General features: G+C 37.3%; 1 protein-coding gene across 2 annotated transcripts in view; it reads right to left on the bottom strand.

Annotated features, from left to right (window-relative positions):
• Nucleotides 1-5,123: 5,123 nt before the first annotated feature.
• The window catches only part of LOC149969123 (microphthalmia-associated transcription factor-like), a 99,552-nt gene continuing 84,685 nt past the window's right edge, over nucleotides 5,124-19,990 (bottom strand). For both annotated transcript variants that reach the window (XM_090155429.1, XM_090155435.1), the window contains 4 exons: nucleotides 18,796-18,982; nucleotides 16,012-16,087; nucleotides 11,280-11,445; nucleotides 5,124-7,961 (listed from right to left, as the gene is read on the bottom strand). In XM_090155429.1, coding sequence (XP_090011555.1) covers nucleotides 7,551-7,961; nucleotides 11,280-11,445; nucleotides 16,012-16,087; nucleotides 18,796-18,982 — 840 coding nt within the window. In that variant the 3' untranslated portion in view covers nucleotides 5,124-7,550. The remainder of the gene's footprint in view (nucleotides 7,962-11,279; nucleotides 11,446-16,011; nucleotides 16,088-18,795; nucleotides 18,983-19,990) is intronic.

Here is a 19,990-nt window from a genome sequence, read left to right as displayed (position 1 = left end):
AAAATAACATGGGTTCAACGAGAAATGGAATACTTCCCCCGAAGGGGTTTATTACGAACTTCTGGATATACTAAATAGGTTAGGCCATAAGCCTATCGTAATGTCCCCATAAGCAAAGGTCGAGGCCAAATTTTGGACGATCACGTTATTAAGAGGTAGGTATTCAAAATCTGCACCTCCTACTAAGTGGCTACGTCCTCAACTAGGCATTCCCCAAATGAATTTCGCGCGTTGCATGATGAATGCGCAGAAGGCGTGCGCGAACGTTTTTAAACATAGAACCACGCGGCCGTAGCCAAGGCTTATTCACAATTTTATCACTTTCAAACTTAAAATTAACACTTATCGTTGCAAAATGATTCATCAGAACGTAAAACTGGCTATTAGCATATGTAACATAATTACTCATAAGTATGCCACTAGCTCTATTTCTTCACTAACGGTTTGTTTCACAGATATTGCGTCATCCGTACCCTACGTAATATTTGACGTCATCGAATCTCAAATGCCGATTATGCTGTCGCCCAATTAGCTCTACGTCTGATAAACCGACGGCCATTGTTTTAGTAAACAAACCGGTTTGAACAACCAAGGCTTAGCCGCTTAGGAGCTAAAATGAACTACAAAATAGTGTCAAGTTCTGTTAATGTAATTAATTTGCAAATTAATGAAGTTCTCGGAGACTAACGTTCTAAAATAAATTTGCATGTCCAAATAAAAGAAGCAGGTTTATTGGAAAAAAGAGTTGAAATTCAGGTTGAGCTTTTCTGGCGCATCTACAAGTTTGGAATCTTTGCAGATTCTTTAATTCTTTTGAGCCCAGGCCTAACTCTTCTAGGCTTGATATGGGTTTTAATAACGCTGGTGGAATATCCCACTTCGACGACTTGTTCCATTTTCGGAAAGCGATCACTTATTGGTCATTTTCCCCAACCTTTTATTTTTCTAAATTGCTCATAATTTAACTTCATCCACACAAACCGAGCGAGTTTATAAATTGCAATAAAGCTCATTGGGCTGAGTAAAATTCCGACGCAAAAAATTTCCTTCTCAATTTAGAGGTTTTACATTGGCTTAAATAAATATGTTACTAGCCAATAGTGTGACTCCCAAAATTACTAGGATGAATAAAAAGGTTAAAATCTAACATAGTCCACCTTTTTACTGGTTCGTGGTGAAACCAACCGTTAGTGAAGATTTTTGAATGTAATAAAGGTACAGTGGCATACTTATGAGTAATTATGTTACATATGCTATTAGAAATAAGAGTTGTTTCTGAAGGTATTTATTTTTCAAATTTGAGATTTCGACGCGTTTTGTGTGGTATTTATCAACCCGAGCGTGGCTGCTCTACCAAGTAAGATAATATTTTAGATGTAGAAATATTGAAAACGAAGATGGCGCTACTGCCCTATCGTCGTACGTTCATTTTCTTATCTCCAGGACAACGCCGTTAACATGGGCCCCTATGGTAGACCTTTGCTTACGGGGACCTATGATAGGCTTATGGTAAGGCCTATTTGAAAATGTGATCAAACCTTGGTGCGCCCATTTGGTACCGACAAGCCCATCAGCTCTTGGCTCACGGACTAGTAAGTTAAGTAGCTTGTGCCGGCAGCGAGCGTATTATTATTAACCTACGATAAGTTTGTTTTGGCTTTTTTCCGCTGGGTGTCTCTGTTGGTAGGGTGCCTAAGGTATAAAATGCCGCTGATTTTACAGCGATTGAGATTGACACTGAAACGGCCAAAGAGAAGTAATACTATTTTAGAGTGTTTAAACGTATTTAGTAGTTAGAAGTGTTGTTCATTTTATTTAGGGCCGCTATTTAGAAAAGCTGGTCGCGTTCCCTATTAAGCCTAGGTTGAAATTATGAAATAGAGAAATATAACATCAAATTAATTTACTAAATTATACTATATTGATTAAACAACTAAGTCTCGTCTTAATTTTTTTGAAACCAAGGCTTAATGAACTTAAAAAAACAGATTTAAATTCTCAGAATCTGTAGTGAATATTAATATAGTTTAAATAGATTGAAGATGGTAATTCAGTAGAATTAATGAGGCTCTATGTTAAAGTTCGGTTTAATTAGTGCCTTGAATTTCAAATTTTATTTATATTCCTGCTATTTCCCTGCTAATTAATGAAGTGTATATTACCTTCAGCAAAGATAATATAACTACGTACCCTAGATTCGAAATCACGGCGTTTCTAGATAGCGCGTTTTCTCGTGAGGCTTTTACCGAGTTCGCGCAGGAAGTCGGAAAAATCGGGCTCCATAGCAGGGTGAGAAATAAGGAATTTCAATAGATATCCCAAGATTATATTACTCACCTTTAGTTTTCTATCGTTTAGAAACATTTTTGGAGCTACAGGCATGACCCATTATTGTTTTAAAACAATATAATGCAAAAATATCTGCTATCTTGAAAACCGCAATTCAAAAACCATGGCGCAATTTCCACTAAAACTTTACGTTTTAACTAGATGTCGGTAGCCCTGCCAGCTCCATGGAGGCAGTTTTTAGGGACTTCCGCCGGGAACTCAGTAAGAGCCTGCGTTACGTGAAAGGAGCTTGCTTTCGAATCTAGGGTACGTAGTTATATTATCTTTGCCTTCAGTTAGGGTTATTAGTAAGAGCATAAGTGTATAATATTTTTGCATAAGTGTGACGATTCCTATTCTTCACAAGCAAAAAACAGACGGGCTTCGTCGCCGTTTTGCGTCCGCTTGTTAACGCGTCACACGTAGCCTTTGACCGCGCCTCGCTAGGGGGATATTTTTTTCTTGTGATGACGTCACTCCGTTACTAGCTCTCAGTAATATATTCCCCAAAGTGACAAACTTATCGAATAACATTATAGACTTATGGTAAGAGTTACGTGTAAAGTTAAATGGGTATAAGTTACTGTGTTTACATGCAACCCATAGTTCATCGAATGTGAATATTCAAGCACATGCCAAATTTCCAATCGTGTGTAAATTGTACAATTAGCCTTTTCAATTTACATAGTGCCACGTAGCGGTCAAGTTGGTCAACAGGAGAATCTTAAACTGCTAAGCCACGAAAATCCAGCAGTTTATAAACTTCTCACGTTGGCCACTACGTGGCGGTATGTAAATTGAAAAGGCTAATGGCCAGGAATTAATATAAAGGTACCACGTGTTCGCGCATGCGCAGACCTAGGAGCAACAAACAAGAAGAACGCAGCTAGCCTAGCCGGGAGTAGTGGCTCACTCAGGGCCGTAGCTAGAGAAAATGGCGCCAGGGGCGAGCTGCAATTTTGGCGCCCCCTAATATAATAATATGGACCAATTTTGGCGCCCCTATACCCTTTCGCGCGCACGGCGTCCGGGGCGGCCGCCCAGCCCTAGCTACGACCCTGGGCTCACTCCTGTAATCCCAGGCGTCCGGGAGGCAGAGTTTGTGGATAGCCGTATGAGGACGACTACCAATCACCTAACGGGTGGTCAAAATACTTCCGCCACGGGTGTCCCCACCCCTGTCCTCATGTATCCCCCTGTTGGCGTGGCCGTTACACATATCTCGCCCTGATTAATCAGTTGGTGTCTTCGCCGGGCTCGCGGTCTTCTCAGACTCAATCAGCCCTTTCTTCTTTGAATAATAAAAAAAAAAACGCAGCTAGCCTTTAAACACGCTAAGGCAGTGTTGTGTACAAATTTCATTGGACGAGCCTTTACGCTGAACGTTTTACGGAAAGGGGGAAGGCAATTTCCGAATTTTCCCCTTCCGACGGCAGCAGGCGCTAAAGCGTCTAACCAATGAAAAATGTACGCAAGAAAATGCACGACTTTTGACGGGTTGCGTTCTCCTTGCTGCGTTTGTTGCTCCTAGGCGCAGACGATGTGCGGGGTTACAAACCCGAGTCTATAAAAATTTTACGAATAATAAACAAGACTGATGTTTTCAGTTTCTTTCAAATATTTAATGTTTTTCAATCAAACGAAGGCAGTTTTATAAAAATATTTGAATTTGTTCTTTTTTACTTTAAAATCAGCCAAAAACATTGTACACACAAGAAACATTTAAATTCAATCATCCGAACAAATATTTTCTTACATTCCATCATTGACTTTTAAATTTCCTTCATAAAGCAACGGGTGGTAATCTATTTGGATAAATTTTCTTATTTCTACTTTGGATAATAGATGGCCATAGGAGTCAAATATTTTCCAATTTAAATTAAAGCAAGAATACCAACTTAGCAATATAGATGGCAGCAGCGGGCAAATTAATGAACTGATAGACGATAAGCAAGGGGCGGCTTTAATAGGTGGTTTTTATCCGCTTGTCCGGGGACAAAAAATGTAAACTTTTTACCCTAAAACATTTTATTCGCCTGTTCTCGGGGTAAGATTTACCCTGTCCCGAATTTTATTCGCTTGTTCCAGAGCTCTAAGGTTACACTTTTTACTCCTCCTCGAAAGGAGGTGTAGAGGGAGTAACCTAGCTTTGTCGTCTGCTTAAATTTCGTTAAACCTCTTCACACGGGGCCAGCTTTTTATAAAGAACCTTTAACTACTATCTTTTTTCGTCAAGATAGAATTGGAGTAAAATGACGTCATAGGGCTACACTTCTTAACCTGCTCAAAAAACCCAGAACAGGCGAAAAAAAACCACCTAATGTAGTACCTGGATAGTACGATAGATGTCGTTTTCTAGTCTCTCGAATTTAACAGTAACCGTTAACCGTATTATGACCGAGGCTTAGCGACGGGTTGTTTTATAGTGTAATAAAGAAAAACATGTAGGTCACGATGCCAGCTAGGAGTGTGGGGGGTGCAGTGTTAGTTGCTCCTAGATGTCAGTGATTAATTTCCACGCTGCTGCCATCTATATTGCAATTTGGCATTAAATAAAATACCTTCCGGTGCAAAATTTTTTCCTGATTTTGAACTTGCGAGTGATAGAAGAAAACATAAAACTAAACGTTAATTCAATGAATGTAAAACTAAATTTATTAATCCTATGGTAATGGTGAATTATTAAAAATATATATGTAACAAAGATAACGTAAACGACAAAAATATATATTTATATATAATATATAGACGGGTTAAGTCTTAATTATATTTAATTTTTTTATTAGGTAGACTATTTAGACATTTGATATAACGATGAAAATTCCTATAATACTCTTAATGTACACAAGGATAAGTTCTAAAACAAAAAACCGTTTAAAAAACATTGTTTAAAGAATTTTAAGGTTTAAAGTGCATTAAAAATGATTGTCTCTCAGTTTTTAAACAACCTCGTTTTCTAGTTTTCTTTTAACTAATACAGGTACACAGTGCTCCATCTAAAAGCGAAAGCTAAACCTGTTAGAGGTTTGCTTGAAAAGTTAGCGTTGCCGAAATAGTATTACAAAAATTAACTTAATTTTACCAGGATCTTTTTATGGAGAGATCAGGACAATACCGGGTTTTTTCGCGCAACTCTTTCGTCTGTTTCAGCCCGGTTAAAAAAATATCAATTTTTCTTTTTAGCGCCATCTATACTGGTATCCCAAAACTAGATTTAAGAAATGGCATAAAAAACTTATTTCGTGGTAGCAACAATTTCTAGTAATATCCTAATATTTAAAGAAATTTATTGAAATGTTGATGGCGCATCGTTTTAAGACTACAATAGTTTTCGCACCCAAAAAAATTTTAGTTCCACTAGCGTTGGTTAGATGGCGCGACGAGACGAGGATATTACCCCCACCAAAAGCAGACTACGCTTGTGACGGAAGTGGTTGCAATTCGTTATATGGCAGTGATAGGCAATAGGCGCTTCAATAAAACATCTTCAAAGAAATCGCCAAGAAGTAATATTTCCGAGAGCCAGGACCTGCAAGTTAAAATACGGAAACTTTTCATATGTAAACAGAACGCGTTTTTGCCAAGCCTTAATATTCCAAAAAAAGCTTCCTGGTATACAGGAGAAAAGTTTCCATTATTTCAACAAGCAGCATGTAACTAACTTACAGGCCCTGGCTCTCGGAAATATAGCTTCTTGGCGATTTCCTTGAAGATGTTTTATTAAAGCGCCTATTACGCTAATCTCTCCATAAATAAGATTTTAAATTCATAAATCTTGAGCCTTTTTGGTTACAACTTACCAACAAGTTCAATAACAACAATATTTCGGAAGGCCAGTTAGATTTTGACTAACAATTCACCGATTCGCAAATTACGTACAAGAGAAAAACATTCAGAGTGAAGCCATTGTAGGTTCGATTTTAATGCTTTTATTAATAGTAGATGGCGCCAATTTAAACGTTTGGCGGGAAGGAAATAAATACTGATTTAATACAAAAATAACACTATTTTAAATGACATTTTGTTATGTATGTTAATTTTTAATTAATTTCGAATTTCTCCGTTTCAGACTGCAGGCGCCATCTGGTAAACCTTCGCTTAATTAAAAATCTACCTCTAATGGCGATACTCCCGTGAAAGGATCTTCTCCCTTGTCAGTTTATCGTTGAGCTAAACAGTTTTGAATTTAGACAATTTTCAAATTGAAATAAAATTTCTGAATCGCCAAAAAATAGTTTAACCTTGATATGTTGAAACGTTTAAAGTTAAGCTAACTAAACGTAATTATTTCGACAAACGCTTTTTTTGAGATTCTGAGAGCTCAAGATAATACGTTTTTGACGTTTTGAAATTGTTAAAGGCTTTTTTATTATTTAATAATTAAGATGTGACCAGTTTTTTTTGACTAGCTTAAACTGCATTGGTATATTTGCGTGTAAATTTGTGAATTATCGGAGTGAGCTAAAATTATACGTAGTTATACGACAAATTTTAAAGATAGTTAAAAATATTGGGTGATAGACTCGATAAAACGTAAATTTAACAAAAATAAACTGGCCAAATAATAAATTTGCCTAAAAACTAGAAAGCTCTATTTATACGCAAAGAATAGTTTAATTTGAGCTTTTTTTACGTGATAAACATGAAGAAACAACTTAGTTGACATTTTTCCTTTTGCGTAAATTCGATTCAACGCGATTTTATATAAAATAAATTCATATTTATATCAGGCGTAGAAATCTATGAGCTAATCAACGTTTATAGTACAAAATAAGTTAATTTTTCGCGTTTTATATAAAATGTTCCGTCTTGAACAGGTTTCATCGTGGCACGTTAAATACGAGAGTAATAACACACCATTGTTTTACGGAACGCCCTCTTGGCGTAGTTACCACGCCTATTTTCCAACGGCACGCCCAATATTTAGTTAACACGCCCTCTTGGCGTAGTTACCACGCCCATTTTCCGTTCACAGCTACCACACCCGTTTTCGATGCCACGCCCACCGTTCACAGTTACCACACCAGTTTTCGATGCCACGCCCACCGTTCACAGTTACCACACCAGTTTTCGATGCCACGCCCACCTTACACTGCTATACCGGATTTGAATGCCAAGTCCGTTATTTTTTCAATGTCACGGCCATCAGTTTTTGAAAAGAGTGGCCATCCATTTACGAAGCCACGCCCATAATTTTATAAAGCTAGTAGTGAGCGTCGGCGTTACGCTAAGAAATCCATTCGATCGGGGCAGAGTACGTCATCGTGTAAGGCGTGATGCGAAGAGAGCATCGGGTCGCCGTTCACCGTTAAATCGTCCTCCATGATGTAGTCGTCGAAACGGCCTAACGTGGAGGGCGGGCTGCAGGCGCTGGGCCCGGAGCTCAAGCCGGAACTGGGGCTGGGCGAGCGCGTGTAAGGGTTGTCGCGGCCCTCGCTCTTGAGCCCGCCGCCGGAGAGGAGGCCCACGGTGGGCGTCGAGGTGCCGCTCTCGCACTGGATGCCGCTGCTCCCGCTGCACGAGGTGACGCTGGGTTCTTGCTTGATTAAATTGTTGAGGTCGGATTCGGCGAATGGGTGCCACGTCGTCTCCTCCAGAGCGATGTTGTGACTCCGCATCTGGTTCTCCAAATACTGCGGGGATCGGAGACAAAATAAATTCAATCACGCTGCTACGATTTTGGTTACTCTTACTAGTTATAGAACGAAACGAGTCTAGGTGGCGATTTGGATTAATAATAGTAGTTCCTACCTGGATATATCACTTGGGAAAAAACTGGGTAAAATGGAACAATAGCCCCGCCACCCCCTTTCTCGACCCTCCTTAAAGTACTTTTTAAGGAGTTTCCAATGGTGCGAAAATTATTCCCTGCAAAGCATTATTTAACAAGTTAATTAAAAAATGCCCAAAGACTATACCTTGGCGGCTGACGGCGCCGCGCACTCGTGTTGGATGAGGTAGGACTGATGACGTGGACGATTCTTTAAATTCCTAGATTTTAATACTTTTTGGATAACGTAGGACTGATGAAGAAGGCTGAAATGCCAAACAGTACTAACTTTTAAGGGTTGGGATTTTTCCCCGTATTTCAGCGCATTAAAAGCTTTTTTAATCATACTATGTCGTATTATATGTATTCTGTGTGATGTTGACTTATACAACGTCGAATGTATTCTAAGTAATGGCGCCTGACGGCGACGCGCACTTGCTTCGCTCGAGCGCTGGGGGCGCGCGGCGCCTCCCCAACCCCATACTAAAAAAAGCTATAGGCCATCTATAACGCAACCTAGAGGACAGCACCAAGCCTGACGCATCAAGTATCGTCAACCCGATATAAATACAACTAACCTAATAATATAAATAACCTAACCTATTTTCCCCACCAAAACCCCTAAAATTCGTTGAAATACCGCGAAAATACCGAAAATAGTAAGTTAGTAATGTTTTGCATGTCTACATTTTCCTTTTTCGTCATCAGCCCCACGTTATCCAAAACGCATTAAAATCTAGGAATTTAAAGAATCGTCGAATACGGTTTGGGAAATGTTTCTTTCCTACCTATATAGTAGCCCGCCGTCATTTTAATCCTTTAACTCCACGTCTACTACAGCAGCATATTTCGAAAATATTGTGGTCCTACTGGCGCTATCAGCATATTTCGCGAATATTGCAGTCCTACTGGCTCCATTACCACTCCCAATAAATAAAGAAAGGCTGATTTTCGACCAGGAAAAAACGGCACGACGGCGAGCTCTCTTCGCCGCGGAGTGAATTCTACGCCCCGAACCGTTCGGTTCGTACATTTTTAAATTAGAATATCTTTAAAATTAATTATTTGCGGCTTATAATTTTTGCACCATTAGATTCCACTTAATAAGTACGTTGGTATGGTGTAACTAAAAAGTGGAAACTAGGTGGCGGGGCTATTGTTCAAAATAGCCAAAAACGGACCAGCAAATGGCTTTTGCGACAGCAGCGCCGCTTCGGCGAAGTTAACGGAGAATTTCCGAAACTCGCGTAACACGTAGCCTTCTACAAGGCAGAACCCGTAACAAACAACATGCAAATGCACGCGGAACGCTAGAGTGATATATCCAGGTAGGAACTACTATTATCTATCAAAGATGGCGCTACGCTCTTCCGGGGTAGCGCCTGTGATCCAGCGTCTGCTATTGTCAAATTATTACTCCGTTTTAAATCACAGGGTGGTGGTAATAATGCCCGGGAGGAGTGAATTCAGTTACAGCTAGGAGTAACAAACACAGCACCCCACACAAGGAGAACGCGGCCAGCCTTTAAACACACTAGCGCCGTGTTGTGTACAAATTTCATTGGACGAGCCTTTACGCTGAACGTTTTACGGAAAGGGGGAGGGGGGAGCCAATTTAAAAATTTTCCCCTAAACAATGAAAAATGCACGACTTTCGCGTTCTCCTTGTGTGGGGTGCTGTGTTTGTTGCTCCTAGGTTAGTTTCCACATTCTTCCACCTGCATTTACTTTTAAGGAAGTATGACAAAAGTGTATAATATTATTAATAAGTGTGACACTTCCTATTCTTCACATGCAAAGGTTTTACTGAAGGGCATTCCCAAGACAGACTGCATTACAATCTTCGTCGCCGTTTTGCGTCCGTTTGCTAACGCGTCACACGTAGCCTTTGACCATGGATTAAACACTAAAGGATGTTCCACGGGCTAGGTGTTATTTTTTGTTTTTCTTCTATCCAGGGGCACCGGATATGAGTTTGTAGCGCCATCTGCTATTTTTCGCAACTTTTATACCATGATTTTTGGAATTCGTCTGCTATTTTTTCGATACCATTATTTATTTAAAAACACGTGGGTTTGTTTGCCCCTGGTCCTGGATAGAGCAGAGAAAAAAATAAATTTCCGGTTTTTCGGACTCGCGCCGCAAGGTGGCGACGTGACAGGGCATTTGCGTGTTTTTTCGCCCGTGGAACATCCCTTAGTGTTTAATCCATGCTTTGACAGCGCCTCGCTAGGGGGAGATTTTCTTCTTGTGATGACGTCACTCCGTTACTAGCTCTCAATAAAATATTCCCCAAAGTGACACCTAGCCCCAAGGGGGGAGACTACAGTGGCCATTGTCTACTTTCGCGCTATTTCAAGCTGAATTCTTTTAATTTGGTATTTAACTTATAAAATTAATATTTAAGTGTAGAGCAGCCTCTTGTTTAGTGCTTAAAATGTCAATTTTAAATTTAAAAGTAATTAAGTTATTACGTTTTAATTCGGACCCCCGGAGCTAAACAGGTTGGGCAAGCGCCCAATCTACCCTTTAGTTAGGACCTTATATCTCGTTAACTATTAATATTAGAATTATCAAAATTATTTTAAGCACTAGAGGAAGGTTCAGCCTAATAAGAAAAATATAATTGAATTATGTAATTGTTAAAACAGAAACGTTCAGCTTGAACGAAAAAGAGGCTTTTAATGTATTCTTCCCCCTTAAGAAAATAAAAATTCCAAAACCGTGCAAAATGTCACGATTTTGTTGAAATTTATAAACAACAATAACCTTCCTCGATAGCGTAAATCCTGAAAATGTCACATTTCTAGGTATTATAGTTAATGCCTGGAGTGATCAAATTAAAACAACCTGTATAGGCATAGCCAAGATTCAAATGTGGTAAGAAGGACTTAAAAATCTTTTTAGATAAGTAGAAATTTATCCGCTGTAAAATTGAAGAAACGCCCCATCACACTTCAGAAAAGATAACGAACAGATGTAGCTCTTTTTTAGATGAGGTTGATCGGGGCGTGGATTAATCTCAATCGATAAATAATAGGGCACTCCGTGACTTGTCGAAAAGAACTCCCTTTGTCGAGCGAAGAACAATAGTAGATACACCTCTACGCGAACGATAAAGAACACAAAGAGAAAACGGGAGGCGGGGAAGTGTTTGAAAAATGCGAAAGAGGGTTATAACCTGTATCCTCAAAAGAAGCCTTCGATTCTGTTGCTCCAACTCTCGGTTCTTCTCCTCCACGCGTGGAATACGTTGGATTTCCCGTTTTAAGACTTTGAGGTAGTCGCACGACGCCTTCAGTATCGTGCCTTTGTTTTGTCTTTGATCTCGAATCAATTCGTAAAACCTTCAAAAAGAATAAGATCGTTAATTTTCGTCTATTTGACAACCGTTCAAGATAAGAAAAAAGGAATTGGGGTTATCTGAAAATACGTAGACGCAACTATTGCCAAATTTGTCACCAATGTTTTTCCCGATTCAAATTCCCTGATTTTTACCGGTTTCTCCCGATCATTTCCGGAAATTTTTTCCTTTACTTAAGCCAAAGTTTAAAATTTTTTAACCTATATTTCATTAATCAAGATTAAATTACCCGATTTTTAAAATTAGTTTTTTAAATTTCGACTTTTCACTGAATTTTAGATCCATTTTCAAAATTCTCGAATTTTCCCTGACGCTTTTACTAGTTCTTAAAATTCCCCGACTTTTCCCTAACGTTTTTAGTCGATCTTAAAAATTCCCCGACTTTTCACAAACGATTTTATAGTTGTTAACATTCCCTGACGCTTTTACTAGTTTCCAAATTCCCTGACTTTTCCCTAACGGTTTAGTCGATCTTAAAAATTCCCCGACTTTTCACAAACGACTTTATAGTTGTTAACATTCCCTGACGCTTTTACTAGTTTCCAAATTCCCTGACTTTTCCCTAACGGTTTAGTCGATCTTAAAAATTCCCCGACTTTTCACAAACGATTTTATAGTTGTTAACATTCCCTGACGCTTTTACTAGTTCTTAAAATTCCCTGACTTTTCCCTAACGTTTTTAGTCGATCTTAAAAATTCCCCGACTTTTCACAAACGATTTTATAGTTGTTAACATTCCCTGACGCTTTTACTAGTTTCCAAATTCCCTGACTTTTCCCTAACGGTTTTAGTCGATCTTAAAAATTCCCCGACTTTTCACAAACGATTTTATAGTTGTTAACATTCCCTGACGCTTTTACTAGTTCTTAAAATTCCCTGACTTTTCCCTAACGTTTTTAGTCGATCTTAAAAATTCCCCGACTTTTCACAAACGATTTTATAGTTGTTAACATTCCCTGACGCTTTTACTAGTTCTTAAAATTCCCTGACTTTTCCCTAACGTTTTTAGTCGATCTTAAAAATTCCCCGACTTTTCACAAACGATTTTATAGTTGTTAACATTCCCTGACGCTTTTACTAGTTTCCAAATTCCCTGACTTTTCCCTAACGGTTTTAGTCGATCTTAAAAATTCCCCGACTTTTCACAAACGATTTTATAGTTGTTAACATTCCCTGACGCTTTTACTAGTTCTTAAAATTCCCTGACTTTTCCCTAACGTTTTTAGTCGATCTTAAAAATTCCCCGACTTTTCACAAACGATTTTTTAGTTGTTAACATTCCCTGACGCTTTTACTAGTTCTTAAAATTCCCTGACTTTTCCCTAACGTTTTTAGTCGATCTTAAAAATTCCCCGACTTTTCACAAACGATTTTATAGTTGTTAACATTCCCTGACGCTTTTACTAGTTTCCAAATTCCCTGACTTTTCCCTAACGGTTTTAGTCGATCTTAAAAATTCCCCGACTTTTCACAAACGATTTTATAGTTGTTAACATTCCCTGACGCTTTTACTAGTTCTTAAAATTCCCTGACTTTTCCCTAACGTTTTTAGTCGATCTTAAAAATTCCCCGACTTTTCACAAACGATTTTATAGTTGTTAACATTCCCTGACGCTTTTACTAGTTTCCAAATTCCCTGACTTTTCCCTAACGGTTTTAGTCGATCTTAAAAATTCCCCGACTTTTCACAAACGATTTTATAGTTGTTAACATTCCCTGACGCTTTTACTAGTTCTTAAAATTCCCCAACTTTTCCCTAACGTTTTTAGTCGATCTTAAAAATTCCCCGACTTTTCACAAACGATTTTTTAGTTGTTAACATTCCCTGACGCTTTTACTAGTTCTTAAAATTCCCTGACTTTTCCCTAACGTTTTTAGTCGATCTTAAAAATTCCCCGACTTTTCACAAACGATTTTTTAGTTGTTAACATTCCCTGACGCTTTTACTAGTTCTTAAAATTCCCTGACTTTTCCCTAACGTTTTTAGTCGATCTTAAAAATTCCCCGACTTTTCACAAACGATTTTATAGTTGTTAACATTCCCTGACGCTTTTACTAGTTTCCAAATTCCCTGACTTTTCCCTAACGGTTTTAGTCGATCTTAAAAATTCCCCGACTTTTCACAAACGATTTTATAGTTGTTAACATTCCCTGACGCTTTTACTAGTTCTTAAAATTCCCTGACTTTTCCCTAACGTTTTTAGTCGATCTTAAAAATTCCCCGACTTTTCACAAACGATTTTATAGTTGTTAACATTCCCTGACGCTTTTACTAGTTTCCAAATTCCCTGACTTTTCCCTAACGGTTTAGTCGATCTTAAAAATTCCCCGACTTTTCACAAACGATTTTATAGTTGTTAACATTCCCTGACGCTTTTACTAGTTTCCAAATTCCCTGACTTTTCCCTAACGGTTTAGTCGATCTTAAAAATTCCCCGACTTTTCACAAACGACTTTATAGTTGTTAACATTCCCTGACGCTTTTACTAGTTTCCAAATTCCCTGACTTTTCCCTAACGGTTTTAGTCGATCTTAAAAATTCCCCGACTTTTCACAAACGATTTTATAGTTGTTAACATTCCCTGACGCTTTTACTAGTTCTTAAAATTCCCTGACTTTTCCCTAACGTTTTTAGTCGATCTTAAAAATTCCCCGACTTTTCACAAACGATTTTTTAGTTGTTAACATTCCCTGACGCTTTTACTAGTTCTTAAAATTCCCTGACTTTTCCCTAACGTTTTTAGTCGATCTTAAAAATTCCCCGACTTTTCACAAACGATTTTATAGTTGTTAACATTCCCTGACGCTTTTACTAGTTTCCAAATTCCCTGACTTTTCCCTAACGGTTTTAGTCGATCTTAAAAATTCCCCGACTTTTCACAAACGATTTTATAGTTGTTAACATTCCCTGACGCTTTTACTAGTTCTTAAAATTCCCTGACTTTTCCCTAACGTTTTTAGTCAATCTTAAAAATTCCCCGACTTTTCACAAACGATTTTATAGTTGTTAACATTCCCTGACGCTTTTACTAGTTCTTAAAATTCCCTGACTTTTCCCTAACGGTTTTAGTCGATCTTAAAAATTCCCCGACTTTTCACAAACGATTTTATAGTTGTTAACATTCCCTGACGCTTTTACTAGTTTCCTAATTCCCTGACTTTTCCCTAACGGTTTTAGTCGATCTTAAAAATTCCCCGACTTTTCACAAACGATTTTATAGTTGTTAACATTCCCTGACGCCTTTACTAGTTCTTAAATTCCCCGACTTTTTCCCGACGCCTTTACTAGTTCAAATTTCCCGACTTTTCCCTGAATTTTTTAGCCACTTTCAAAATTACCCCACTTTTCCCCGAATTTTTTACCCTTTTTCCAAACGAGGGAATCAAGAGCCGGACATAGTGCTGTCCGCATATTAGACAGGTTAAGCAACTCTTCGAAAACGTGTACGGGAAACTTGTCGGATTGTAGACGAACCTTTATTGTGTACAAACTATACCCTCTTACGAGTTCTTCCTACACGTTTTCAAGGGGGTGTTCTAAGCTGCCTATTCTCTGTTAAACAATACATTCTTGGCATATCTTATCTTGACGTAGCACCAGAAGCGTCGGTACTATTTCACTCTAAGGCTGATAACATTTTTAAACAATGGATTCAAAATTACCGACTAGGCTTTAATTTATTTATATCTGATTTTTAAGAGATTAATTTCAAAATATTCTTAATTAACGTAATAAAGTTCTAATCGTTTGCTTTTGGTAAAAATATAAAACCTTGGTCAAATTAACTACTGAACCCGAATAAGAGCAAAAACCCGTTCTTAATAAATAAATAAATCAACCGTCAGCGCTCCCTACTGAGAGAATCAATAATTAATTCCACCCAAATAACAAGTACGCGTATGAAAACGTTGGATGACATCCCAATGTCATTCGCTTATTTATTGAGAACTTGTTAAGTATTTGGGTGTAAATCTTTCCAATATGGACACAGTGGCGCTAAAGGTGGTGCTGCACTAAAAGAACTAAAAGTGCAATCTAGATTCGGGTCCAGTAGTTTTTTGTCCAAATTAAACCATGCATTGAAAGGGATTGAAAGTAAAACCACTAGTGTTTTTTAAAAAGTGATGAGAAACGAATTAGAAATATTGAAAAAACTAAAACTTAACCTTCACTTTTTGTCGTAAGTAATGAGAGCTAGATATAAGCAATTGGGGGATCTTAAAATTCATTTTGCGTATGAAAATACGCCGCCATGTTAGGGTATAAAAGCGGGTAAATGAGCCTGCTATACGTCACAATGTAAAGGTACTGTCACGCGCAAAAACGTCATTTTGAAATCGGGCAATTTGAGCATTTTTGAAGTAACGAGGGCTAGATATAAGCAATTCGAGCATTTTTATTAGTATATTTAACCTGTTTAAACCACCGGTTACAACCGGTTTTAACCATACAGGACTTTTAATTTTTAAAAAAGCCTGTTTTTCCCAACCCTGATTCATTAGAAATTAATCTTAATTATGGTTAATTAAATTATAGTAATTAACTTACTGATCGTTTGTTTTTGGTAGCAACGTGCCCAGCTCCTTAATTCGGTCGTTGATGTTGAATCTTCGCCGTCGTTCAACTATTCAATTAAATGTAATACACTCATTAGAATAGTTAATAGTCACTCATTAGAACGTGTCAGAAAACTTCATAAAGTTAATTAATCAATAAAGTAATTGCTCTTTTAGAATAATTTAAAACAAATTTCCCATAACAACCCTAAATAGTTCCATTAAAAGTGAAACGAGGTGTAAAGTAAACGAAGTGGCGTTGTCTAAATTACCATTATTTTCTTGATTTTTAACGCTCTTCAATCATGGCCGAAATATTTTATAAATTTAACTCCAAAAATAGAAGTTCTAAGCCGATTAGACAAAAAGGGGATCAGCACCCGTCGGTTTTCGTGTCATCTCACGCGTTCCCTATTTGGCGCCCTCTTTTAGTGTTTAGGCGTACTCCATTTTTTTGTCAGCCCCCACTCTCCTACCCTGTGGGAGTTGGCATCAAGCTCCCCGGGTAAAAAGGTTATTCATAAAGCCTCCTCCCTCTTCCTCCATGGTTAAACCTGGTGGCAGAAAGGACCAATTCGTTGATCCACCAGAAACATGAAAGCGCATACTCCCTTTAAGTAGCAATAAGTACACATTTTCGGTGAAACTAATATAAGTGCTGGGCCGACTTGTTATTTATCCAATTAGTAATCGTCGCTGTAGGGACACGAAACCCTCAATGAAACTGGAGAAGGTATATGACAGAGGAAGCCCGGTGGAGCGGAAACCGATTCAAAACGACACGTTCGTCACCTCGCCTTAGAGATAACTATCTCTTCCATCTATTCACTCCGAATCACACGCGTCGTCAGCTTCGAGATGAAATTCCGAAATATTTTTTTTAGACCAAGCCTTAATGGTTATTTTTTCCTCTCATACACAGTGATGGGCGTTTTTTGATAATTTAATCTCAGCTCACAAGCCGCTCATGCTAGCCAGACTTATTTGTATCTCACGCTCTTCTCGTGAGTGGTTTAGATCATTTATCTCACTCATATACACTCAGTGGCGGATTAAGGAGTAAGCCTACTAGGCACAGGCCTATGGGCCCCCACCACTGATGAAATCAATAGATTTTCCACTGATTCGGTTTAAGAGAAAAACATATCAGGCTTGTTGCTTTATTATTTGAAAAACCTTTGTTCTCTTGACATAAGCTTAGCTCCGGGACATGAGTTTTGCGTTTTTATGCTTTCCTTACATAGGTCCCCACCAACTTACAAGGAGACTACCCGAAGTGGTTATCACCGATTTTGTTGTAACTCGGGGGTTAGGTAGACCTTATGGTAGTATGAAATTGTGAAAGGGAAAAGTTGCAATGGGCTTTAGTTTTCCCATGGCAACTGAAAATGTTTTTGATCTCTCAAAACCAAAAAACTCCATTTAAAAAAGCATGGGATTTTCTCGGTTTCACAGGGTACTTAATTACTTAAAAAATTTGAAAAAATTAAATTTTCAAAACTTACCCAAAAAGATGAATTTGACCAATTTTGGGTAAAATTGATCAATTATTTTGGCTAAAATTGATCAATTTTGGTTAAATTTTAACAAAATTTGGGTAACCGAGAAAATCCCATGCTTTTTTAAATGGAGAGATCAAAAACATTTTTGGTTGCCATAAGAAAACTGAAGCCCATTGCAACTTTTCCCTTTGGCAATCTTCATTCTACCATAAGGTCTAAATAACCCCCGAGTTTCAACAAAATCGGTGATAACCACCTCGGGTAGTCTCCTTTGTTAGTGGCTAGGGCCCCACCTTCAGTAAATTCGGTATAAGCTCATATCAAAGTGACTGCTCGCTAATCCGCTCATTTTCAAATTGAATACTGCTAAAGCTCTCTCGCGCTCAGTTCAAAGAAAATATAATAAAATCCGCTCGTCTCATAAAACAGGCCAACGAACGTTGAAAATTGAAAAACCACTGAAAACCTAAACTAATTCCATCAAACTACCCATTTAATCAACAAAATAAATTCTAGAGCTACCATAAAATAATGTGATTTTAAAAGCTATCTATGACTAACAAGTAGACTACCCGAGGTGTTACACACCGATTTTGTTCAAACTCGGGGGGTTGGTAGACCTTCATGTAACTTGAAAAATCCTAAAGGGATTTTATTCAATGAGCAACGGGTTTGCCATGGCAACGAAAAATGTTTTTGACAACATAAAATAACTTGGGATTTTGACCGATTTCCCTGTGAAATAATTTTAAAAAATTGATAAAAATGTGACAAATTTAAATTTTTTTCGTCAATTTTTATCAATTTTTTATAATTAACTTTATTTCAATTTTGTAAAATGTTTCACAGGGGACCCTTGTAATCGGTCAAAATCCCATGTTATTTTCAATGGGAAAATTTCCATTTTAAGTTGTCAAAAATATTTTTCGTTGCCATGGCAAAACCGTTGCTCATTGAATAAAATCCCTTTAGGATATTTCCAGTTACATGAAGGTCTACCAACCCCCCGAGTTTGAACAAAATCGGTGTGTAACACCTCGGCTAGTCTCCTTGTAAGAGCGCTCACCTTCCGAGCTCATTTAATAAAGCTAAAATTTAAGTTCCCTATCGTCTCGCTCATTGATAACAAAATGTAGAGGCAGCTCCGCTCTCAATTATTCGTAAGTTGGCGCTCATTCCGACTCCGACCCTCTCTAAAATGAGCGGAGCTTGCCCATCACCGCTCATACGTGCCAAAAGAAGGATGGGTGATCAGGGAAAAGGAGGCAGCTTACTCATGTTGTGGTTGTCCTTCTTCTGGCGGTCCTTGACGATGGCCTGGATGTCGGCGCCCAGGAAGGTGTCGTCTTGGGACACGGAGCCCGGGGACAACTCGGCGGGACAGGAAGCGGACACCTTTCCACCGTTTTCCAGCGGGAACAGCTCCAAATATTGGGTTCCACCCGATGTGATATTTGGAACCTTTCAGTTATATAGGGGGAAAATTATTAATCATTATATCCCATTGGTTTCGTTTATAGTGAGGTTGTTCGATTCAAATATTTTTACTAATTCAGTTAAAAATCACGGTGATAATTAGAGTTCCATTATTAGTTAGGCTTAGCTAATAATTAAAAAGTCATAGGCTTGAGTTTTCAGTTAAAAGCCACAAATTCGCGACTTAATTAAAACCTATTAATTTTCAAATTAATTAAAACCTATTAATTTTCAAATTAATTAAAACCTATTAATTTTCAATTTAATTAAAACCTATTAATTTTCAATTTAATTAAAACCTATTAATTTTCAATTTAATTAAAACCTATTAATTTTCAAATTAATTAAAACCTATTAATTTTCAAATTAATTAAAACCTATTAATTTTCAAATTAATTAAAACCTATTAATTTTCAAATTAATTAAAACCTATTAATTTTCAAATTAATTAAAACCTATTAATTTTCAAATTAATTAAAACCTATTAATTTTCAATTTAATTAAAACCTATTAATTTTCAATTTAATTAAAACCTATTAATTTTCAATTTAATTAAAACCTATTAATTTTCAATTTAATTAAAACCTATTAATTTTCAATTTAATTAAAACCTATTAATTTTCAATTTAATTAAAACCTATTAATTTTCAATTTAATTAAAACCTATTAATTTTCAAATTAATTAAAATCTATTAATTTTCAAATTAATTAAAATCTATTAATTTGTAAATATTAGTTAAGTCAATTTAGAAATATTAGATAACTAATATTTATAATACAAATAGTTTTAAGTCAATTTAGAAATATTAGATAAAACTATTTGTATTATAACAGGGTTGAAAAAAACCGGCTTTTTTTGAAAAAATCCAGACCAGTGGTTTTAATTGGCTATAACCGGTTTTTATCGGTTATAACCGGCTAAAATATAACCAGTACCTTTTACTTATTTAAGTAGAAATTGTCTGCAGTTATTGTCGTAAATAAGAAACTAAA

Source organism: Leiobunum rupestre, chromosome 1 (assembly GCF_980474605.1).
Source record: "Leiobunum rupestre chromosome 1, qqLeiRupe1.1.hap1, whole genome shotgun sequence".
Lineage (NCBI taxonomy): Eukaryota > Metazoa > Arthropoda > Arachnida > Opiliones > Sclerosomatidae > Leiobunum > Leiobunum rupestre.
The sequence above is the reverse complement of the archived record's forward strand: the minus strand, read 5'-3'. Positions and strand labels throughout refer to the sequence as shown.